The following is a 25,629-nucleotide window of genomic DNA, read 5'->3' on the forward strand; positions in this document are numbered from 1 at the left end:
GAGGAATAGCACCTCGTATTTCGCTTGTTGCAGCTTACAAGCCAAAGGTATGAATTTGATTTCTCTAGCTTCAAGTAACCCTTGCATCCCCTCTTTCTCTCTCTCTCTCTCTCTTTCTCTCTCTCTCCCTCTCTCTCTCTCCATCATTCCCCTCTCTCCATCACCCATGTCATTGTAATAGCCTCAAAGCCATCTTGTTGAGTTTCGTTCACTGTAACTTAGACCACAGCTTACAATGGCCTGTTTCCTTTATCATCTTTACTTTTCTGAACATCTTTCGTTCATTTGTTCTATATATCCCTCTCTCTCTCTATAGCACCGTCTATATCTCACATTCCCCTTTCCCCTAGAGTCAGTCTTTGCGGAAGGCAAGCATAGGGGGAGATGGGAAGATGTGGCGAGTGGTGGGGTCACGTTGAAGAAGGGTCTGAAGAAGTGTTTCGACCTGAAAAGTCATTTATTCGTGTTCAAGAAGGAACTGCAGATGCTGGAAGATCGAAGGTACACAAAAATGCTGGAGAAACTCAGCGGGTGCAGCAGCATCTATGGAGCGAAGGAAATAGGCGACGTTTCGGGCCGAAACCCTTCTTCAGACTGATGGGGGGTGGGGGGGAGAAGGAAGGAAAAAAGGAGGAGGAGGAGCCCGAGGGCGGGGGGATGGGAGGAGACAGCTCGAGGGTTAAGGAAGGGGAGAAGACAGCAAGGGCTAGCAAAATTGGGAGAATTCAACGTTCATGCCATCTGGACGCAAGCAACCCAGGCGGAATATGAGGTGCTGTTCCTCCAATTTCTGGTGTTGCTCACTCTGGCAATGGAGGAGACCCAGGACAGAGAGGTCGGATTGGGAATGGGAGGGGGAGTTGAAGTGCTGAGCCACCGGGAGTTCAGGTAAGTTATTGCGGACTGAGCGGAGGTGTTCGGCGAAACGATCGCCCAACCGCCGCTTAGTCTCCCCGATGTGAATCAGCTGACACCTAGAGCAGCGGATGCAGTAGATGAGGTTGGAGGAGATACAGGTGAACCTTTGTTGCACCTGGAACGACTGCTTGGATCCTTGAATGGAGTCGAGGGGGGAGGTGAAGGGACAGGTATTGCATTTCTTGCGGTTGCAACGGAAAGTGTCCGGTTAGGGGGTGGTACGGGAGAGAAGGGAAGAATTGACAAGGGAGTTGCGGAGGGAGCGGTCTTTGCGGAAGGCAGACATAGGGGGAGATGGGAAGATGTGGCGAATGGTGGGGTCACGTTGGAGGTGGCAAAAATGGCGGAGGATTATGTGTTGTATTTGCCGGCTGGTGGGGTGAAAGGTGAGGACCATGGGGACTCTGCCCTTGTTGCGTTGCGGGGATGGGGAGAGAGAGCAGTGTTGCGGGGTATGGATGAGACCCTGGTGCGAGCCTCATCTATGGTGGCGGAGGGGAACCCCCGTTCCCTGAAGAACGAGGACATTTCCGATACCCTGGTGTGGAACGTCTCATCCTGGGAACAGATGCGGCATAGGCGAAGGAATTGGGAGTAGGGGAATTGGGAGTCGGACAGCATCTTTTCTCCAAAGATGCTGTCCGACCTGCTGAGTTGCTCCAGCTTTTTGTGTCGATCTCGCATTTCTTCTATCTTGGTTACCAACCCTACCCCCTCCCACAAACCCTTCCACCTGCCAAAGTAACTTTCTACTTTCTATTTTCGCCTCTCACTTATGATATAATACAATAGAACTTTATTCATCCCGGAGGGAAATTGGTCTGTCAGCAGTCACAACACACAACAAGGTACACGAAAACTTGAAAACCTTCCGTCCACTTATAGCCCTGGCTTCCACGCCACACACAGCTTACAACATGCACCAGCGAGCCCTTCTTCACCCACCGTCCGGTTGACAGCACTGTTGTTGCAGCTCACATTGTAGCTTGGTCACTGTGGGGTTCCCTCCCCTCTCACCAGCTGCTGCTTCTTTCTGTTGGCCATCGCTTTGTCCACTCAGCGTCTGTTCCCTCCAACACTGCCTTTTCCGTTTCTCATCGCTTTGTCCACTCCACCACTGCCGCCGCCTCCTGCTCCCGTCGCTTGTGTGCACTCATCCTCTCACCGCCTCCTCCACCTTCTCCCGCTGCTCTGTCCACTCAGCCTCTCCCCTCCTCCACAGCATCTGCCTCCTCCTCCTCCTACCATCGCTCTGTCCACTCAACCTCGCCCCCCCCCCCCCCCCCCCCCCACCCTCGCCTTGTCCTCTCTCCCCCCTGGAGTTGCTGATATATTCCACCTGGGAAGATGTCGGAGACTGTGGGGGAGATAGAGGAGGAGTCGGTGGTGGTGCGGGAAACCTCACGGTGACCGAGTGTGTCCTGTCGGTAGCGGCAACCTGACGGGGTCTACAATGTAAGCCGCAACAACAGGCGCATCAACCGGTGAAGAAGGGCTCGTTGGTGTAGACTAGCGGCATCGGCGTCTAGTTTTAAGGTGAAACGACACATGGTGCTGGGATAACAGCAATCCGTATCAGCCTGAAGAAGGGTCCTGATGCATCTATCCTTGTTCTCCATAGATGCTGCTTGAGTTGCTGAGTTACTCCAGCACTCTGTGTCCTTTTGTGTATTACCATCAACTGCAGTTCTTTGTTTCAACTACATACAATGATAATACCTTATTCGGTTATAGCGAACAATTTGCAATAATGGACACCATTCCTCCCCCTCTGTGGTCCGTTATAACAAGGGTTTATTGTATTCAAACTCACGTCCGTGGGCAGAAACCAGGAGGTGAACTGGTTCACTGTTTCAAGGAAATAGCATGTTGAGCTGATTGGACTTCTAATAGCCCTGTCCCACGGTGCGAGTTCATTCCAAGAGCCCTCCCGAGTTTAAAAAAATCTCAAACCCGTGGTAAGTACGGAGAATGAACGTAGCGGGTACATTGGAGCTCGGGGACGGCTCGTTACGCTAACGGCAGGTACTCGAGAAGACTCGCTAACGGCAGGTAAGCACGGGAAGATTCGTGAAGATTTTTCAACGTTGAAAAATGTCCACGAGAGCCCCGAGTACCGACGAGTGGCCATTACCGTAAATCTCCGAATTCGAATCAGGGCAAACTCGGGAGAACTCTTGGAATGAACTCGTACCGTGGGACAGGGGTTTAACTTGATTTCTGAAGGACTTTGCAATGAAACTTTATTGCAGCTAGTAATGGCACTTCAGTGAAATGTTGGAATAAACTAATAACTTTCCTAGTCTATAATTACCTGGCGAAGTGTCGTTAGTTGTCGGATATCATTTAGTAACAATTTTACCAAAATTGAATGCTTATGAAGGGTGCATATAAAAGTTTATTTTTCTGGTTCCCCTGTAGGTGGTTCTTCCAACCTTTATTCTGGAGAAACGTTCGTTACTGGAGATGTATGCAGACTTTATGTCCCACCCAGATCTCTTCATTGCTATCACGGATGGTGCAAATCCTGAAGAGAGAATGATCCGCTTTGTCGAGTATTACCTCACCTCATTCCACGAAGGGCGTAAAGGAGCTGTGGCCAAGAAACCGTACAATCCAATTATTGGTGAAACATTTCACTGCTCATGGAATGTACCGAGAAACACAAGTGGCAAATCATGTAGCAGCTCACCACAGAATTGCTGGCAAACGACAGAGTGCTCCGGTGGTTCAGAGGGAAGAGGCCAAGCAGACTATCTTTTAAGATTTGTGTCAGAACAGGTGTCTCATCACCCACCTGTCTCAGGATTTTATGTCGAGTGCGAAGAGAAAAACATATGTGCAAACACTCATGTATGGACAAAGAGCAAGTTCATGGGCATGTCCATTGGAGTTGTAATGATTGGCGAAGGTAAGATGCATTGTTTCTGTCTCAAAGTAAGAAATAGTGACTAAATGTTTCTTATTAAATTGGGTATCGGTTATGAAATGACAAATTTACAATAGCTGGCTTACTGACAAAAATAGAAATTAAATTTAATTTTCACGTGACCATGAGCGGCAGTAGCATGAGCGGATGCTAATATAATAATTCTATGTGTTGAGATACTCGAACGGAAGCTAAAATTTGCTTCATGCGATAAGACTGGCAGCATCATCAAGGACCCACACCATCCTGCCCACACACTCATCTCCCGGCGACCTTCAGGTAGAAGGTACAGGGGCCTGAAGACTGCAATGTCCAGGTTCAGGAATAGCTACTTCCCCAAAGCCATCAGGCTATTAAACTCGGCTCGGACAAAATCTGAACATTAATAACCCATTATCTGTTTATTTGCACTTTATCAGTTTATTTATTCATGTGTGTATATATTTATATAATGGTATATAGACACACTGGTCTGTTCTGTAGTCATGCCTGGTATGTTCTGTTGTGCTGAAGCAAAGCAAGAATTTCATTGTCCTATCAGGGACACATGACAATAAACTCTCTTGAATCTTGAAGACCCAAAAGCTTTAAGGAATGCTTCTGGGGCCTATGATCTATAAGAAAAGTTCTAGGGGAATAAATGTGATGGGTCATAATAAGGCCAATATCTTTTTCATAACCTCTGCTCTCTGTCAAGAGAAAACCTTATGATTCAAAAGGTTAACAAAATTGTGAAGATTAGACAGTGAATGGGAAATGGCAAGATACTTCCATAAATTGCTGTCTATAAACTCAGCAGTTGTACCAAAATGATCTCATCCAAGGGGACACATGCCCTTTCTGTGAACTGATGTTCACTCGCATTGGTGAAAAGGCCGAAAGAGGAATGAAGTTATGCTTCATTGAGACAATCCTGCTGAAATAATTTGGTTTCTTAATTTTAATTTTATGCCGAGGGCGGCAGTGTTGTGGTCTGTTATCATGTTTCACATAATATTCAAACATAAGGAAAAAAATATGCTTAGCATTCTGCTGATGCTTAAATAGAAAACTGCTGCTAACATTATATTTGGTGGTCAGGTGACCTTGTCTGAATTGGTACATTGGGAAATCAACAATTATTTCTGTAAAATTATTTTAATGTTCAAGTCTTACTTCCCAACTAGCTCCACGAATCATTAATCCATTTTGGCATTGCGACAATATTATGAGCATGTGATTTTGGACACCATTTTTCTTGCAGCTCAGTGCAGAGCCATTGCGTGAAATAAGTGATTTAATGAAAACCCAAAGAGTTTACTGTTCACTAACATTGCTAAAAAGAGTTCGTTTAGATATTTTGAAGTTCTCATTTTCTGAAATATTTCGTTATAGAATTAAAGGACGTTCCTTTAGGAAGGTGATGAGGATGAATCTGTTTAGTCAGAGGGTGATGAATCTGTGGAATTCTTTGCCACAGAAGGCTATGGAGGCCAAGTCAATTGATATTTTTAAGGCAGAGATAGATAGATTCTTGATCAGTAGCGGTGTAGGAGGTTGTAGGGAGAAGGCAGGAGAATGGGGTTAGGAGGGAGAGATAGATCAGGCATGATTGAATGCCGTAGCAGACTTGATGGGGCGAATGGCATAATTCTGCTCCTATCACTTATGACATATCTTCTAAGGAGCTTGTAGGTCAGGAAACTAGTCACCCTGAGCACTGATGGCCTCAAAGCACAAATTGGTGTTGGGACTGGATTTCTCCTTTTTTCTCATGGCAGTTACATATAAAGTTCTGTGGAATGCAATTGTAGGGTGACCACTTAGAAAAATGTGGAGGCCAAATCATTGAGTATTATTAAGGCTGGGATTGACAGATACTTGATTGGTAAGGGTGTCGACAGTTATGGGGAGAAGACAGGAGAGCAGAGTTGAGTGAGAACGATAGATCAGCTCAACTCTGCCCGTCTCGCCGGGTAAACCTACAGCCCTGCCTGGACTGACGGGATACCAGTCCAGAACCGTGGACAGGGCTCGAAATTAACGGTTTGCCCAGGTGCCATTGACCACACAAAGCGCCGCCGGGCAACTTAACACCAAGTAATTTTGCCCGGCTTGACAACCAGATACTGATTTGTACCGAAGATAGACACAAAAAAACTGGACTAACTCCGCGGGTCAGGCAGCATCCCTGGACAAAAGACCGCGACGTTTTGTGTCGGCGGTGATGGCTGGAAATTGCGTGGAAAAGATTCTAGGTGCGGGGTGAGGAAGGGTCGGAGCGAATGACGGGCGCTGAACTGCGAGCGACAGCGGCTCATCTCCTCCTCCTCCCTCCCCGCCCGCCCTGATAAGGGCCGCTGCTTGCAAATCCGCGCTTTCAATACAAACCCCTCCGACACGCCGAAACCTCCCCCCCCCCCCCCCCCCCCCCATCCATCCTGCACTGGTTCCCCAATTCACCCTGTACTTTCCCAAATATAACCATGTACAATTACAGCACGGAAACATCCATCTCGACCCTTCTAGTCCGTGCCGAACTGTACATTCTCCCCTAGTCCATATACCTGCGCTACTAATAACCTCCATTCCTTCCCATCCATATAACTATCCAATTTATTTTTAAATGATAATAACGAACCTGCCTCCACCACCTTCACTGGAAGCTCATTCCACACAGCTACCACTCTCTGAGTAAAGAAGTTCCCCCTCATGTTACCCCTAAACTTCAGTCCCTTAATTCTCATGTCATGCCCCCTTGTTTGAATCTTCCCTACTCTCAGTGGGAAAAGCTTTTCCACGTCAACTCTGTCTATCCCTCTCATCATTTTAAAACCCTCTATCAAGTCCCCCCTTAACCTTCAGCGCTCCAGAGAATAAAGACCTAACTTGTTCAACCTTTCTCTGTAACTTAGTTGTTGAAACCCAGGCAACATTCTAGCAAATCTCCTCTGTACTCTCTCTATTTTGTTGTCATCCTTCCGATAATTGGGCGACCAAAATTGTACACCATACTCCAGACCTCTCCTCACCCCCCCTTGTACAATTTTAACATGACATCCCTTCTGTGCTCAATCCCCTACATCCCACTCTTACTTATCCCTCCCATCCATCCTGCACTTGTCCTCCATCCATCCTGCCTCCCCCATTTATCCTGTACTAATTAACGCATTCATCCCATACTGACCCACCCTCCATTTACCCTGCACCTTCCCCTCATTCATCCTGTAGCGATCCCCCATTCATTCTGCACAGACCCTCCGATCCACACTGTATTGACCCCCACCCCATGCATCCTGCGCTGATCTCCCCCCATCCATCCTGTACTGATCCTCCCATTCAAGAAGAATGGGGGAACAGTCTGAAGAAAGGTCTCGACCCGAAACGTTGCCTATTTCCTTAGCTCCATAGATGCTGCTTCACCCGCTGAGTTTCTAAATTGTGAACACATGAAACATTAAAACTGCAGTGTTCGATTGTCACTGCTACCATTGACACGTTATTACAGAATTCATTTTAACGGCAAATCAATGCTCTTAATATGGAATATCAGTTATTTAATGAGCAACATTCACAACTATACGTACGCATATTTGTTACCATGGTCCAGGATTTATTGACACAGGTTGATCATACGCTGAATAATTCAACCACATTTTTGTTTGGAAGTGGAAAGAACTAATAGAAATTGCATTAATTGCAATGTGTAAAAAGAGTTGAGATACTACCTTATAATTTTGCTGCATGTCATTGTGGGAAATATCATGTCTTGATTGGTGAATGTTTAGTTTGTGACTTTATTTGAAGCAGAAATAATATGTGAATGTTTCATTGAGTATAATTCCGTCTGGTAACTACGCACTTTGTCCGAGCACATTATCGCACGCATCATGCAAGCCGTCTTAAATGACCACCTAAACTGTCATTTGGCAACCTAAAAAGCTACCAAGGTTGCCCGGCTGGCCACAGGGAAAAAAGGTTAAGCGAGAGCCCTGCGTGGAGCTAGCTCTGCTTCTCCGCGCTGGCTGTAAACCTGGGCCGACGTTCCCGTAAGTTCAGGCAGGGCTGTAGGTTAACCTGGCGGGACAGGCAGAGTTGAGCCGGAATTAGCGTTGCATCTCTGTGCTGGCTGTGGGCCTGGGGGCACCGCTCCCGTCTGACTACCAACGTCTCTGGCCACCCCCAGGCGTGGGGGTTGGGGGCAGTCGGGTGGGGACGGGGATGGTCCAGTTGCGGTTCGGCAGAAATTACAGCGCCGGAGACCCGGAATCGATCCTGGCTGCGGATGAGGCGCAGGTCTGTGTCCAGGGCTGTCGAGTGTGTTTTTTGTTTGTGACCTATGACCTGGGCATGCAATTCAAGCTCCGCTCTATGATCTTTGCTCCACCAGGACGTCTCCCTCCTCCAATCACCACGCTCTATGATCAGTCCGACCCCCCCCTACTTCCGCCTCTGACCGACACCTCCCTCCAATCATCACACTGAATCGTCATGTCCCGCCCCCATTGCCTGCTGACCGCGTCTCTCTCGTTCATCGGCGCCCTCGATCAGCAGTCCCACCCCCACTGTCTCGCGGAAAGTGGAGATTTCACCAAGTTTTAAAAATCCGGATTAGAAAAAATGGGGGGTGGGGCCCCCCGGGGTTTCCGCCCCTGAGTAGACTCGACGTGCCGAATGGCCTACATTTGCTTCTATGACTTATGAAGTTATGAAAGGAAAACGAGAACATGGAGGTAAAGTTATGATTTTTTTTTTTACTTTGGTTGACTTGGAATATCATAAATGTCTACAGAATGTAGGATAAATATTTTTGTTGCACTATATTCTGCAACAGAATTACTTATCCCAGATTCAACAGATATTTTGAATAATGCTTGTTTTATATTCATGAAAAATACACGATCCATCTAATAACCACCCTTCAGAGCATATCGGTAAGCTTAGCATTCAGTTGTTCATAAAATTATTTATGCATCTTTGCAATGACACAGCATGTAACAAACAGGAAATGACAGCAAAGTTCCCACTAGCCGTATGGGCCAAATGCAAAGTCAGGAAAAGGAGGAGGTGGTGGCACCTGCTTCATGATAGATCAATCGAGGTGCTCGGACGTGGCAATCTTGTCTTGTACATGTTTCCCTGGCCTGAAATGTCTGGCAGTTGTGACTGCCAGACATTTGTGAAAGCGGCGACTGTTCCACTTACCGAGGGAGATCACTGCTGTCATCCTGGCTGCAGTTTACATCCTGCCTCGGGGCATTATTGCTGATTTGATCTGGGTCTGGTTTTGTCTGTAGAGACCTCCACCACCAGATTGAATCAAATGAGACCTTGGTTCCGGTCACACCGCCTTGACCGTGCCCATACAGTCATACGCTGTCTGGGTTTGGAGACTGACCACCTGGCCCTCCGACAATGGTTGAGAGGACAACTAGAACGGTAATACTATGCCTTCGGCATCAGTCTTTTACAGTGCACCTCCGGCTCGCAGACTTGCGGCTGGAGCAGCTACTTCGAAACGGGAAGAGTAGTCCTGGTCTGTCTGGACATGCGTCGCTTAGCTGGCAAACCGAGTGTGGGATCGCGTGGAATGTTGCGGAGATTGAGAACATCTAAAAACACGTCAAACCTGGCCCTGCTCGACTTCTCCATGAGCTCCTTTGGACTGCGGACAGCTCGCTCAGCCAGCCTGTTTGGGGGTACTCCGGACTGCTGGTGATGTGCTTAAAATCCCATTCCTTTGCGAATTACGAACTGTCGATTTGCAATGCTCAAGCGCTCACTCAAGCACAGCATTCCAACATGGGAGTAGATAGGATACTTTCCTGTTTAGGGGGGTTGCACGTAAGGTCACTGGGTCAGAGTGCTTGACGCACGGAGCCGCTCAATCCATCTGGAGGACATCCGTAACTTCCAGTATATGTTATTATTGCAAGAAACGTGTATCTTCCTACCTGTTAAAAAACGCCAAAATGTTGAATTTTTGCGCTGAACAAATTTGTGAAAGTCGGGGTAAGTGTGAGAGACATGTCCCCAACTTCAAAATTCCAAAAGTGAAGCGAAATGAAGATAAAGAGAAGCGAGAGCTGAAGGGACAACAGCAGCTAAAGTGCTTGGTGAACATTTGCTGTGCAGATATCGGAATTGCAAATATTGGGAATTATCGCGTTTGCTCACTGCATTTCATCAACAGCAAGGCATTATTTGTGGTTTTTCTTGATTCCTTTGGTATCTAAAAAGTCTCAGAAGTGATAAATCTGGCTGTAAATTTGTCTTCAGATGCATTTTCATTTTGTATGTAAAAACCCACTTGAGAACCATGGGCGATTTAAAACATTTACAGCCAGATTTATCACTTCTGAAACTTTTTAGATGCCAAAGGAATCAAGAAAAAACACAAATAATGCCAGTTGATGAAATGAGTATTTGACTATAGGAGCAGGAAGGTTCTACTGCAGTTGTACAGGGTCTTGGTGAGACCACACCTGGAGTATTGTGTACAGTTTTGGTCTCCTAATCTGAGGAAAGACATTCTTGCCATAGAGGGAGGACAGAGAAGGAGATGTTAAAGCTACCTTGCATACAATGCAGATAGACACAAAATGCTGGAGTAACTCCGCGGGACAGGCAGCATCTCTGGAGAGAAGGAATTGGTGGCGTTTCAGGTCAAGACCCTTCTTCAGACTGATAGACCACACCTGGAGTATTGCGTACAGTTTTGGTCTCCTAATCTGAGGAAAGACATTCTTGCCATAGAGGGAGTACAGAGAAGGTTCACCAGACTGATTCCTGGGATGTCAGGACTTTCATATGAAGAAAGACTGGATAGACTCGGTTTGTACTCGCTAGAATTTAGAAGATTGAGGGGGGATCTTATAGAAACTTACAAAGTTTTTAAGGGGTTAGACAGGCTAGATGCAGGAAGATTGTTCCCGAAGTTGGGAAAGTCCAGAACAAGGGGTCACAGTTTAAGGATAAAGGGGAAATCTTTTAGGACGGAGATGAGGAAAACATTTTTCACTCGGAGAGTGGTGAATCTCTGGAATTCTCTGCCACAGAAGGTAGTTGAGGCCAGTTCATTGGCTATATTTAAGAGGGAGTTAGATGTGGCCCTTGTGGCTAAAGGGATCAGGGGGTATGGAGAGAAGGCAGGTACAGGATACTGAGTTGGATGATCAGCCATGATCATATTGAATGGCGGTGCAGGCTCGAAGGGCCGAATGGCCTACTCCTGCACCTATTTTCTATGTTTCTATGAAATGCAGTGAGCAAACGGTCAATGTCTGCCAAATGTCTGCAAACGGTCAATTGTCCTTTCAGCTCTCGCTTCTATCTACCGTCATTTCTCCTCACTTTTGGAATTCTGAAGTAGGCTAAATGTCTCTCACGCTTATCCCGATTTCCATAATTATTTACAGCGCAAAAATTGACAATTTTGGCGGGGTTTAACGGAAGCCGCTACGCTGGAAACATTGGTAAGTGCTTACGTGCAGTTCATCATGTGTACTCCACTTGGCGTAGTGTAGCAACAGCACGGGTAATGGGTCGTGACCCGACTGCCGTGAAACCTCCCTATAGGGGTTGATAGCGTGCTAGCTCAGTTTCCAAGGCAACGAAGGCAGCAGCAGATAGCATTACAAGGTCAACTTGGGAGCACTCAGGCCTTGTCTCCCAGTCAATCCAGGCAAGAATTAACAAGGCAGAGACAGTTTAATGATCTGGCGGCTCGTTTTATTCAAGAATTTAATAACTGTGGTGGTGCCCACTTGGTTATGAGAGAGAAGTGCCCTGCCTTTGGTCAAGTCTGCCATGGGTGCAAGCGCCTTCGCTGGAGATGTTGCAGATCCCAACCTGACAGAGCAGGCAAAGCAGCCCATACATTTGCTGCAGACTGAGCCCCTGTCACATTTGTCCGATAGCAGCATGGACGAGAGGCCAAAGGTGCAGAGTAGTGAGCCAATGGCCACCGTAACAGTAAACAATAAAGTGATCAAGATGAAAATCGACACTGGAGTGAAATGCAATGTTGTATCTCGGGAACAGTTTAATCGTCTGAGGAAGGCAGAGCTATTAAAACCCAGCAATGTTACTCATCCCGAATATGGGTGAAGCGAGGTCACTATGGTCGGTATTGTGAAGCTGCAGTGCCACTTAGGGGATCAACCATACAGGTTGAGAATCTGTTGTCAACCGCAATGTTTTTCCACTTTTCGGCTATGATGCCTGCAAAGATATGGGACTGGTTACCTTCAGCAATACTGTTTGATCTACAGTGAGCTCAACTGCATTTTTGCCTTTACAATTTCTTTGTTCTTCCTCTGATTAAACGGTGTGATGGCTTTCATTGCAAACGGGTTTGAATAGAGCAACAAAAATGCTTGCTGCCGTTGTGCAGTGCTTTAGTGAGACCCCACGTGGAGTTTGTGTGCAGTTCTGGTCTGTGTGCATGGCAGAATGTTCTTGTTCTAAAAGGAGTGTAGCAATGGACTGATTCCTGAGATGGCAGGTCTGACATATGAGGAGATGTTGAGTCGGTCAGGGCTGTGTCCACAGGAGTGCGGAAGACTGAAAGGATCTTGGGTCCAGACAGTCTTGATGCAGGGAACATGATCCTGATGTCTTGAACCAGCAGGCTACCTCTGAATACAGTGTACAACATTTTAGAATCAACATCAAAAGTCTTCACTCTGAAGGGGTGAACCTCTGTAGTGCCCTACTACGTAAAGCGGAGGAGGTTATTACATGTATTGCTGGAGGTAGATCTATTTCTAAATGGTGATGGGGATCAAGGAACATGTGAAGAAGGTGGATACTGAAGTGAACCTCCATGTTCATGCTAAATACTGGAGCAGTGCTGAATGGCCTATTCCTGGTCGATTTTCTATGTTAAAAGCTACAAAGTAGCCCAAGGAGGTGCATTGGTGTGGCACAAGGAAAGATCCCAGGATGTCAAAGCTATCTTAAAGGGCTTTGTAATTTTTATTAATGTATTGATTACCTGGGCTAACCCTGCCATAGGTTGAGGATGCAAATGAAGAATGCTATCCAAGGTCGGGGTGTTGCTTTTAGATTTTAGATCAGTAACAAAATCGGCCTACTATCACCTCAAAAACGTAGCAAGATTAGGAGGACTCGTGTCAGCTCAAGACTTAGAAAAACTTGTACATGCCTTTATTAATAGCAGGCTAGATTATTGTAACGGTCTCCTTGCAGGTCTTCCTAAAAAAACTGTCAGGCAGCTACAGCTTGTTCAGAACGCTGTTGCTAGAGTTCTAACAAAGACCAAAAAATTTGAACACATTACACCAATTCTTAAATCCTTACATTGGCTCCCTGTATGTCAGAGAATTGATTTTAAAATCCTGCTGCTCACCTATAAATCACTACATGGTTTAGGACCAAAGTATATCACTGACATGCTTCCACTATATAAGCCTTCTAGACCGCTAAGATCTTCTGAAACCAATCTGTTAGTGATTCCCAGAGTATATACAAAACATGGGAAAGCAGGATTTAGTTACTATGCAACAAATAGCTGGAATAAACTTCCTGAAGATTTAAGACTTGCCTCAACTTTGACCACTTTTAAAACAAGACTGAAAACCTTTATGTTTACTTTAGCTTTCAGCTAAATCTTAACTACATTGCACTTTTAACTTTTGCACTTTTTATAATGCATTTTTAATTTTGCTTTTCTTTTCTTTTAGTTCTATTTTATTTCATTTTATTGTATGACATGTTTTTATGTGAAGTACTTTGAGTCTGCCTCGTGTATGAAATGTGCTATATAAATAAAGTTGCCTTGCCTTTTCCACTCTTCTCAAAGCAGTGAATCACACTGCCAGTCAGGAGTACTGTGTGGTGTTTGATCTATGTTATGTGTCTCGGACTTGACTTCTGATTGATGTACGTTATAAGTGTGACTTCTGGTGTGACGTCAGGTTACAGTCTGCACATTTCTTTAAGTCTGAAATGTTCACACTATTCCGGCAAGTTGATGAAGTGCATAAATCATGGCTGTCTTTCTGTCCGTTGCCCATTCTCAAACCAGTTTCAAAATGCTGAGAATGTCTGCAGGGCATCTAAATGCCACTTCACGCTTCTCTCACCCTCCTTAAATAAGCCAATTGAGAATTCAATGGCATAATTCTAACCTGACAATCGAGCAGTACAGACCTTTCTTGCGTGACTCGGTGCAATTCCTGTCGTGCAATGGCCCCTGCCTTCGGTGCCTTTATTTATTCCATATTAAAGTTGGGATCACGATGCTATGAGAGTTAACTGATGTATACTTCTGTTTTCCATGTTGACAAATTAGTTTCTGTTTCAGAAACTGCACCAAGAATTGGACATATTTTCTCCCTTGATTTGAATGTACACGATGCACAGAATGAAGAAATGTACATGATTCTCCATCCCATTGCCACACAGACCCCTCTGACTAGGGCTTCCTACACTGTTCCAGCAAACCATAATGTTAGCCTGATCAGCATCACCTTATCCGTCAACTGGGCTCATTGCAGCCATTAGGATTCAACATTGAATGCAACCATTTTGATAACCAGTCGTTCCAAATCTTGTGCCTCTTACCTTACCTCTTACTGCTAATTTCACATTTTGTTTAACTTAAATTTACACTTCCTTAGGGTGCATCTTTGCAACGCTATTTGTGTATTTCTATCTCCATCCTGTCACAGAGCTTCTCTTTTGTTCTCTCTATCTTTAGAGTCAGAGTTGTGCAGCACAGGTAGTGGCCCTTTGGCTCAACTCATCTACACCAACCAAGGTGCCTTCCTGAGCCAGTTCTACTTGGCCTACATCCCTCTAAACAGGTCCTGACCATTTATCTGAGATATTGTTTTAGAAACATTGGAATTGTATCCCCCTCCACCACTTTCTCCAGCAGCTCTTTCCAGATGCCCACTGCCTTTTGTGTGGGAAAATGTTCCCTTTGCATCACTTTGGATCTTCACTTCTCACTGTAAACCCTCTTGCTATACACACCCCTACCCTATAAGTGTGACAATCCATTTTGTCCGTGTCCCTTATGATTTTATAAATCTTGAAGGTCACCCCTGCACCTCATATGTTCCAGGGAACAAAATCCCAGTTTAACCATCTCCTCTTCCCAGCAACATTGCTTTGAATCTTTCCTGTACCCCCTCTAACTTAATTAGATCCTTCTCATAGTGTGATGACTCGAACTCGCACAATATTCCAGGTGTAGTCTCGCCAACATCTTGTACATCTGAGATAATGTCCGCCCCTTGTACTCAATGCCCTGACTGATGAAGGCAAGCACTTCACATGCCTCCTTTGCCACTTTGTCTACTTTTGGGGAACTACAGGTCCTCCCCAGGTCAGGAACGTTTCAAGTTACACATGTCCTGTATGTGGGATCGGTCGTTCATGAGAACAGAGGGATGGCTTTGCCAACCAGGCATCTTCTACCATGTTAGAGTTTGGTTTGGGTTGTGATTCCTATTTGCAAACTGTTCTGTGTTATGAACTGTTCTCGGGGATGGATCCATATCCTTAACCTGCGGAGGGGGACTTTGTGTTTAAAAAAAACAAAAAAAAACTGCTTTAAATATTCAGCATATCAGGCAGCATCTGTGGAGGGAAACAGATAGATGTTTTGGGTCGGTAACCTTCTTCAGACTAAAGAAGGGTCCTGATCTGAGACATCATCATTTATCCATTCCCTCTACAGATGCTTCTTGGATCAGGCTGAGTTCCACCAGGATTCTTTTGCTGTAGACTTCAGCAATGGCAGTTTTGTGTGTTTCAAACCTGTACGTACTTGTACCCCTAAGCCCCTCTATCCTATAGCACCTCAGGGTGCTGTCATTCACTGTATATGCCCTGGTTTAATTTCCCAAAATGTGTAATTTTGCACTTGAGGTAAATTCCTTTGTCCACCTTTGTATTTGATCGAGATCTTGTTGTAACCTTGGTAACCTTCTTCACAGTCCACCATGCCACCAATGTTGCTGTCAGCACAAGGTTACTAATCATGCCATCTATATCTTCATCCAAATCCTTAATATATATACGACAAGCTTTGTATCGATCGCCGCAACACGGCTCACAGGCCACAAATCTGGGAAAAGAAACCTTCCCTCCACTATTACTTTTTGTCTCTGTCCACCAAGTCCATTTTTTTTTGTATATAATTGACTAGCTTGCCCTGGATTCCATGTGATCCAGCCTTCTAGGCCAGCCTGCTATGCAGGGCCTTGGCAAAAGTTTGCTGGAGTCCATGTAAACAAAGTCTTCTATCGCCTATCAAAGTAATCATCTTGGTTACCTCCTCAAAAAAACACACTCACAGATCCTGTCTCTTCGAATCTCCTCTAGTAGCATTCCCACCTCTGATGGAAAGTTCACAAGTCTGTTGTTCCCTGGGTTTTCCGTTATGTAAGCTCTTCTTACATAACAGCACACCATTAGGCACATTCCAGTTCTTTGATACCTCACACCTGGCAAAGGAAAATCAAGAAGATTTCTGCCAAAGCACATGCAATTACCTGCATTTTTTGCTCAAAGTCCAAAGATACACTTGGTCAGGCCCCAGGGACTTATTCACCTTTTTTGTGCCTCAAGACTGCCTTCATCTCACATCGTTATATTACCAGTAATACCTCGGGAATCATTGTCCTCTTCCATGAATACATTAGCTTCTATGATCTTCTCCACAGTAAATGCAGGTGAAGTATTAATTTAAGGCTTTGCCCATCTCTTGTGGCTTCACCCAGATTTGGCCAAAGTGATTCTGATGGAACACATTCTCTGCATGATTACTCTTGCTATTAATATACATGAATCACGTGAGGTTCTCCTTGACCTTTATCTGCCAAGGCATCTCATGTTCCCTTTTATCCTCATGATTTCTTTCTTTGCTGCACTGCTACATCCCTCAGAGTCGAGGTTTGCTTGTTCCCAGCTGCCTGCACCTGACCTATGCCCCCCTTTTTTTGCTGACCACAGCCTCAATGTCCCTCGGTAGTCAGGGTTCCCCAAAATTGCCAGGCGTGCCCTTCATTCTAACTGGAACTCTCCCTATCTCGCTTTTAAAAGCCTCCCACGTGCTCCGTGTTCCTCTACCTGCTGCTGCTTCTTAACGAGTCCACACACAGGATTAGAAGTTGTTCAGCCAGAGCTGAACACACCTCTCGGCATCTGCGTACAATGGTGTCTGTCTTGTCGCTTCTTGTGCGTGGTAATGGAAAGATTGGTGGAAACAGGACCGCAACGTGAAAGCTCTTTCCTTGACCCCCCCTTTACCTGCTAACAGCCTACCTCCTGTCTAATTCCACCAAAATTAGCCTTGCCCCAATTTAGGATTAGTTTCAGTTTTAACAAAGCTATCAATCTGAACTGTTATTTCTAGTATCTTTTTCCACTATACCCGAGTAATTGAAGAATATTTTTGTTACGTTGTATTGTAACGGGTTCTTTTGGATTTAAACAGTTGTTAATGAATATCCATTTATCATTTAGGTCTTCTATGTCTCTTGGACCACGGAGAGGAGTACACCTTTACCCTTCCTTGCGCCTACGCTCGTTCTATCTTAACCGTTCCTTGGGTGGAGCTCGGAGGGAAAGTCAACGTCAACTGTGCAAAGACTGGTTACTCTGCCGCTATAACATTTCACACAAAGCCATTTTATGGTGGAAAGCTTCACAGGTAGTTATTCCTGCTTACAGGTATCAGTAGTCGCAAGGGTAACGTTAACACTCCAACTTTCAATCCTGTAGGCCAGTGAAAATTAGTTTTGCGGTGGGAAAAGTGTCAGTGGAGGAGAGAGCAAAAAGGGAGCGGCTGGAGAAACATGGCAGGTCAGGCGGGAAAAGGGGAAGTACAACGGGATCTGGCGGTCCTTGTACATCAGTCTATAAAAAAATGCAGGTACAGCAGGCAGTGAAGAAAGCTAATGGCATGTTGGCCTTTATAACACGAGGAATCGAATATAGGAGCAAAGAGGTCCTTCTGCAGTTGTACAGAGCCCTAGTGAGACCACACCTGGAGTATTGTGTGCAGGTTTTGGTCCCCTAATTTGAGGAAGGACATTCTTGCTATTGAGGGGGTGCAGCGTAGGTTTACAAGATTAATTCCCGGGATGGCGGGACTGTCATATGCTGAGAGAATGGAGCGGCTGGGCTTATACACTCTGGAGTTTAGAAGGATGAGAGGGTATCTCATTGAAACATATAAGATTGTTAAGGGCTTGGAAACGCTAGAGGCAGGAAACATGTTCCCGATGTTGGAGGAGTCCAGAACCAGGGGCCACAGTTTAAGAATAAGGAGCAAGCCATTTAGAACGGAGACGAGGAAACTGTTTTTCTCACAGAGAGTGGTGAGTCTGTGGAATTCTCTGCCTCAGAGGGTGGTGGAGGCAGGTTTTCTGGATGCTTTCAAGAGAGCTGGATAGGGCTCTTAAAGATAGCAGAGTCAGGGGATATGGGGAGAAGGCAGGAACGGGGTACTGATTGTGGATGATCAGCCATGATCACATTGGATGGCGGTGCTGGTTCGAAGGGCCGAATGGCCTACTCCTGCACCTATTGTTTATTGTCTATTGACATCTGTGAGGGAATGGCCAGATGCTGCCTGATCCACTGAGTTCCCCCAGCCTCTGTCCTTTTGCTACAGATTCCGACATCTGAAGTTCCTTGTGCCTTCAGAGGTGGCATAGCCGAGTCAGCATAATTAATTGACAGGAAAAAAATACAGTGCTGGAGTAACTCGGGTAGCATCTCTGGAGGATATGAATAGGGCAACATTTTGGGCCAGGACCCAGTTTCAGATTGATTGTAGAAGGGGGTGAGAAAGCTGGAAGAGCGGTGGGGGCAGGACAAAGCCTGGCAAGTGATAGCTGGAGGCAGGAGAGGAGTACACCTATTTCTTGCGCTGATGCTCGATTGGCAGATTGTTGGACAAAGGTCACAGATGAAAAGACAAAGATAAGGAGCGAACAGGCATGAAATGTAAAGCCAGATGAAGGGATATAGGTGGAAGCGGACAAGGTTGGTGAAGGGGAGCGGGATCGTGGGAGAAAGAAGGGCCATGTGCAGATGGGGCACAGAAGAGAGGAGATGAAATTGGGAAAGAGGTGCGGCGTTTGTTGGAAAGTTAGCTAAAATTGGAGAATTCATTGTTCATAACGTTGTGTTGTCAATTGCCCAAATGAGGCGCATTTCCTCCAGTTTGCATGTGATCTCACTGGCAATGGAGGAGGCCCAGAGTTTAGTCTGACACTAGTCTGAGTCCCAATCCCATACTGACCTATCCAAAGGCCTCTTAAATGCCAGCATCATATCTGCCTCCATCACCACCCCCAGTAGCACGCACATGCCTTGCACGTCTCCTTCAAACTTTGCCCCTCTCACCTGCAACCTATACCTTCATGGATTTGATATTTCCATCCTGGAACAAGTTTTAGTTTAGTATTATTTTAGTTTACTGTCTCGTGCACCGAGGTACAGTGAAAAGCTTTTGTTGCGCGCTAACCAGTCAGCAGAAAGACAATACATGATTACAATGGAGCCATCCACAACGGTTCTAGTTTATAGTAATTGTATATACCTTCCTCAACGTCTCCCCACAACCTCTGGTATTCCAGGGAAAACAATCCCAAGCATGTCCAACCTCTCCATGTTACTAATACCCTGTAATTCAGGCATAATTCTGGTAAACCTCCTCTGCACCGTTTCCAGAGCCTTCACATCTTTCCTGTATTGGGGTGAAGAGAATTGCCTTCTCTACTCCAGATGCATTCTGAGCTAAGTTCTATAAAACTACATTGTGACTTCCTGACTCCAATGTACTGACCAATAAAGCCAAGCATACAGGGTGTTATGGACTGGATCCCAAGATCCCTTTTTACATCAATGATGTTACAGGTCTTGCCATTAATTTTTTTTTTTCCCCAAAGCAGAAGTTCAGGGTTTTCAGTTGTGCATTTAATTGCTGTTTATTTTTGTGTTCGAGTCAGATAATCATAGAGTAATTCAGCATGGAAGCAGACACCTCTCCCCACGTTCCCATTCTTGCTCAGATTCTACCACTCACTTGCACTTTAGGGAAACTTTTACAGTGCAAATTAAATTACCAACCATATAGTTCTTTGGATACAGAGGAAACCAGAGTACCCGGAAGAAACTCCAGGTTTCCAGCTTTTGGGCAGTCACGGTGGCGCAGCGGTAGAGTTGCTGCCTTACTAGCGAATGCAGCGCCGGAGACCCGGGTTCGATCCTGACTACGGGTGCTGTCTGTACGGAATTTGTACATTATCCCTGTTTTCTCACAGATCTTTGGTTTTCTCCTACACTAGGTTAATTGGCTTGGTAAATGTAAAAATTGTCCCTAGTGGGTGTAGGATGGTGTAAATGTGCATGGATAGCTGGTTGGTACGGACCCGGTGGGCCGAAGGGCCTGTTTCCGCGCTGTATCTAAAAACTCAACTAAACTAAACCCACAGTCTCAGGGAGAATGTCCTAACTCCACACAGGCAGCACTGGGGGTCAGGATTGATCTGGGCCCCCAGAACTTCAAGGCAGCAGTTCTCCAAGATGAGCCACCGTGCCACACTCATAGCACATTGGACGAGGCTGGGACTAACATTGATCTTTAAATGTAAATCTGTGTTGTGGCATAATGATGTGATGTGGTAATTTCACCTTCCTCCGCCAGAGTGACTGCTGAAGTGAAGCATCATGCAACAAACACGGTGGTGTGCAGAGTGCAGGGTGAATGGAACGGTGTGCTTGAATTCACTTACAGCAATGGAGAAACTAGAGTCATAGATGTAACTAAACTTCCCGTCACCAGAAAGCGAGTGCGACCAACTGAGAAACAAGGCCCATTTGAGTCCAGGTAACAAAACTAATTTTGTGGTACTCAGAACAGTGATTTCAGGAACTACAATGTTATCAATAGAAATCATTGACCATCCAGCTGTAGCATACACCAATCTTTGCCGAAAGTATTGGCACACCCAAGGCAAATAGACTTCACACTTTAAACTGATGTACACTGTTTAATACAAAACTTTCAAATCTTTGTAATATGCCTTGAGTTTTTCAGGACTGATTTTACCCTCTTGAGCAGCACTTATGAGCAGCAGTAATTACTGGGAATGGTGACACATTGGAGATGTGCCAGATCTTATTTGGCTCTGCTACAGTTTCTTGTCGAAGATGTTGATCACCACATGAGTTTTATTGTCTGAACTGGGTTAGTTACTCCACTTCAGTGTATCTCTGCTCAGGTGCTGAAGCCAGCTACTTTCTCATCAATCCCACACCATTTTGCCAGATAAAGCATATAAATGAAGAAAAATATTCCTCTGCTTTTTATCCTTTCATTCTCCTATTGAGACCTCATATTTAGCAATGGTATCTATTACTCAAGTTTTAAAATTGCTGAAATAAATGTTGTTGTCGACATCTGGAGATATAGTTGGCACACAGATTAAATAGGTTATGATCTTTTGCCAAATTCATTATTCCCTAGCATCTTCATTTGATACTTAGTAAGTTGTACAGGTCCACAACTGATTTTTCCAGTAACCGATGGTCTGGCGTCACCTTTATTCTGGGCAATATTATGAGTGCGCACTTGAAATTCCATCTGGAAGTCCCCCTAAAAATGTGGTGCTTAGGCCGAGGCCCAGTGAGGTGGCCGATCTCGGTCTATATGAGACTTCCGCGCTGATCAACAAGTCGAATTTGCCCCCTACAGCCAGGGCTCTGGAACTACGGCCTGACCGGAGCTACCGATCCATTCCCATAACCGACCTCCGAGGTCACTTTTGCAGGCCGGTATCTCGGCACCTCAGTTCCAGTACCATTGAGCCTCTATCCTACTGTACGAGGTAATTCAAGAGTTCTCCCGAGTTTTCCCCTGACCCGAACTCGGAGAATGTCCGTAGGAGTTTGTGGATGTCTTGTAGTGACTCGTAACGCTAATGGTAGGTACTCGGGAAATCCGGTAAACTCGTGACGTTTTTTCATCCCTGCAAAAAATGTCCATGAGTAAAAAAATACTCGTGATGAAATTTTTTTACCTTTTTACTGGTACAAGCTGCCACGAGACATTCACGAACTCCTACGGACCCGCTAGGGACATTCTCCGCGTTCGGGGGGAAAACTCTGAGAACTCTTAAATTACCCCATACAGTGGGACAGGGGCTTTGGACTCCTCTCGGAGGCCGTGAATTCTGTGGGTCTGGCAAAACTGATAATCCGGAAAGGCTCTGGAACCAAGAGTGCTGGAAAATCGGGGGTGGGCCTGTACTAGGCAGCAGTTGAAATGGGACCACCATTTTAAATGGGGGGAAAATTGGGGTGTTTTAACAGAAGTTTCTCACTGTTACTTTAATCAAATCAGTCACTTGACTTGAGTGAATCATTTTTTTAAATGATTTCATTATAGAGCAGAATTATCATTTACTCCTCCAAACTGTCCTGTTGTTTCTCTTAGCAACCGATATCCTACAGTGCTGTTAAAATACCTGTGTGCATTCTTAATGTTTTTTTTTTTATCATTTTGGTGTTGAGAACAGAAAGATTAGCTGATTTGAACAATTTCATTGGTTTCTCCTAGAGAGAACTAAGCTGATACAATTGCTTTGCACTATGGCATTTTTCTGCCTTTGGGTGGCAGACAATGCTTGAAAATGGCAGGAGAAAACTCATACTGCAGGCAGTAATTGGACATTGCTGGTCTTTTGACGGATTCCTGACCACAAGGAATTATTTCCTAACTCGGGCTTGAAGCATGTAGGAAGGAACTGCAGTGGCTGGTTTAAACCGAAGATAGACACAAAATGCTGGAGTAATTCTGCGGGACAGACAACATCTCTGGAGAGAAGGAGCATGGGTGACGTTTCGGTTTGAGACCCTTCTTTAGACTTCTAGTGTCTATCAGGCTTGAAGCAGCTGTGTTTAAAAAAAAAAAAGACTGATCGAAAACATTACTGTATGTAACATTTTTCACGTGCTTTCTAAAGCATGTTAAAGGAAATGCAATACTTTCAACGTACTCATAGAACCAGAATATTAAAATACTTTGGGCATTGGATTTTGTGTCCACCCTGGACAATCCCATTGTACAGCTTTTTGATCGTGGCTTCGTAACTTACAGCTGTTTCAGGGTCCACACCTCTGCTTTCATTTAGACTTCACACACCCTGTCAGATGAAAACGTTTTTCAACCATCCTCTTTCTGCCACATTACCCTTCTCCATCAATATTTATGTCCCTTATTTATGGACCACTCCACTGCAAGTAGAATTTTGGCCTTTGTCCTGGCCCTTGTCTCTTCTAGCTATCTTTTCCCCCTACAATCAGTCTGAAGATTGTCGAAGAGTCCCAATCCCATCCATGTTCTCCAGGGACGCTGACTGATTTGCTGAGTTACTCGAACAGTTTTTTTATAAACCAATTTCTTGTTTCTGCAAGTATTTCCTGTTCATCACAGGCTCAAATAATGTCATGCATATAAAATAAGACTCTCCTTGGTCTCCTTTGTTGCTAAAGAAAATAAAGCACTTTCACTAATGTTTTTTTTCCTGACCAAAATTCGCCATCCTGGTAAATCTTCAGGGCACTCTCACAATAGTCATTAGAGTGATACAGCGTGGAAACAGGCCCTTCGGCCCACTTGCCCACACCGACCAACATGTCTCATCTACGCTAGTCCCACTTGCCTGTCTTTGGCCCATATCACTCTAAACCTGCCCTATCCACGTGCCTATTTAATTGTTGCTAAAAGTTGTGATAGTCTCTCCCTCAACTTTCTCCTCTGGCTGCTCATTCCATACAACCACCATCCTTTGTGTAAACATTTGTCTCTCAGGTTCCTATAAAATCTCCCCCACACATTAAACCTATGTTTTTTTGGTTCTCGAATCCCCTACTCTGGTCAAGATACTCTGTGTGTCTACTCAATCTATTCCTCTCATGATTTTATACACCTCTGCCAGATCACCCCTCATCCTCCTGCATTCCAGGGAATAGAGTTCCAGGATGCTCAACCTCTCCCTGTAGCTCAGGCCCTCTAGTCCTGGCAACATCCTTGTAAATCTTCTCTGCACCCTTTCCAACTTAACAACATCTTTCCTACGACATGGTGCCCAGAATTGAACACAATACACTAAATGCGGCCTCACCACGTTGTATAGAACTGCAACATGACCTCCCAACGTCCATACCCAATACTCTGACTGATGAAGGCCCATGTGCCAAAAGACCACCCCATCTCCATGTGACGCCACCTTCAACTATGTACCTCCTAGATCCCTCTGCTCCACGACACTCCCCAGAGCCCTACCATTCACTCTGTAGGTCCTGCCCATGTTAGACTTTCCAAATCTTGCCATGTATATTTTCATCCAATTCATTGATATAGATGCTGTAACATTTTTCATCCAGCAGATTTCTAAGTTGCTTACTTTGTCTGAACACCTATTTTGTGTCCAAATAAATGTATGTTGTGATTATTGCCCAGAACTCCAGAGGCCCATCACCCCACACCACTCCAATCATTTTTTGCTCACTGCAGCCTTGCTTCCTAATAGCTTTTGCCCAGGCCTTTTTTGTTCCACAAACCTCACCATCTCTGAACACCAGCGTGAGTGCCAATTACCATCTCACCAAGGGATCTACCTTCCTTCAGCTGGGGGGGTTCTGCATTAGTGTAGCACAGTCTTGAGCTCAGAATTATAGACTGGCTCTCTGGTAATATGCTCAATAAGACAAAATTAAATAGTTCTTGTGTGGGCATTTGAAAACTCTCTGCCTTAACTTTAAAACAGCAGATAAGATTTACCGTGTCCTAATTAATATCACTATAAAAAGCACATTTTGGACGTGATCGCAGTGCCATTTTGATGTTCTGGTGTATGCAAATTAATCGCTCTGCGATGTACAACAGTTAACATAATGCAAAAGCACCTATTAGTGGTGAGGCTCTTTGGAATGTTCAAAAATACTTGGACAATGTCCTGAAAGAAATTTAGACACTAATTGTGGTCGTTGTTACCTTGTGGGTCGATTAGTGGCATCCACCCTCCTTCATCTGCCCTGCAGTGACTATTCGGTCATTTATTAATTCTTTCATTGTTGCCGGGTCAGAATTCTGCAACTCCCTACCCTACAGTAGCATGCGGTTGTGATTTTAAACCAAGATTGTTTGCATTCAAGATGGTTGTGATTTGAGATGGGGAAATAAATAGAGGCTTTCCCAGCTGACAAATGGTTGCTGCAAATTTCAATATCGTGTCTCCACTAATGTAATTTGTGTGTGTTTACCAGGCACTTGTGGCAGCATGTGACTGAAGCTTTGAGAGTTAAAAACATAGAGAAGGCCACTGAACATAAGAGCTTACTAGAGGAACGCCAGAGGTCAGAAGCACGTCATCGTGCAGAGACGGGCGCACTTTGGAAGACAAAGTATTTCTATCAAGAGGTAAGCATTTAGACATGGAACACTATTACTCGTGGAAAATATATACATAACCATAGATAAATATTACCATTGCACAATTGCAGCAAGATGTATCGTAGCACGGAAACGGGCACTTCGGCCCAGTCATCCATGCTGACCAAGATACCCCATTCAAGCTCATCCCATTTGCCCAATTTGGCCTTTATTCCTGTAAACCTTTCTCATCCATTATACCTGTTTGAGTGTATTTTCAATGCTGTTATAGTAGCTGCTTCAACTATTCCTCTGACAGCTTGTTCTATATACTCGCCACTCAGAGTGAATAAGCTGCCCATCGGGGTTGTATTAA

At 45.1% G+C, this 25,629-nt stretch overlaps 1 protein-coding gene across 3 annotated transcripts in view; it reads left to right on the forward strand.

The window, feature by feature from the left end:
- osbpl11 (oxysterol binding protein-like 11) overlaps positions 1 to 25,629 on the forward strand; it is a 97,388-nt gene that overhangs the window by 65,046 nt on the left and 6,713 nt on the right. For all 3 annotated transcript variants that reach the window (XM_055637720.1, XM_055637718.1, XM_055637719.1), the window contains 4 exons: positions 3,340 to 3,829; positions 17,330 to 17,516; positions 20,523 to 20,705; positions 25,148 to 25,301. In XM_055637720.1, coding sequence (XP_055493695.1) covers positions 3,340 to 3,829; positions 17,330 to 17,516; positions 20,523 to 20,705; positions 25,148 to 25,301 — 1,014 coding nt within the window. The remainder of the gene's footprint in view (positions 1 to 3,339; positions 3,830 to 17,329; positions 17,517 to 20,522; positions 20,706 to 25,147; positions 25,302 to 25,629) is intronic.

The sequence above is a fragment of the Leucoraja erinacea genome, chromosome 7 (assembly GCF_028641065.1).
Source record: "Leucoraja erinacea ecotype New England chromosome 7, Leri_hhj_1, whole genome shotgun sequence".
In the NCBI taxonomy this organism is placed as follows: Eukaryota; Metazoa; Chordata; class Chondrichthyes; order Rajiformes; family Rajidae; genus Leucoraja; species Leucoraja erinaceus.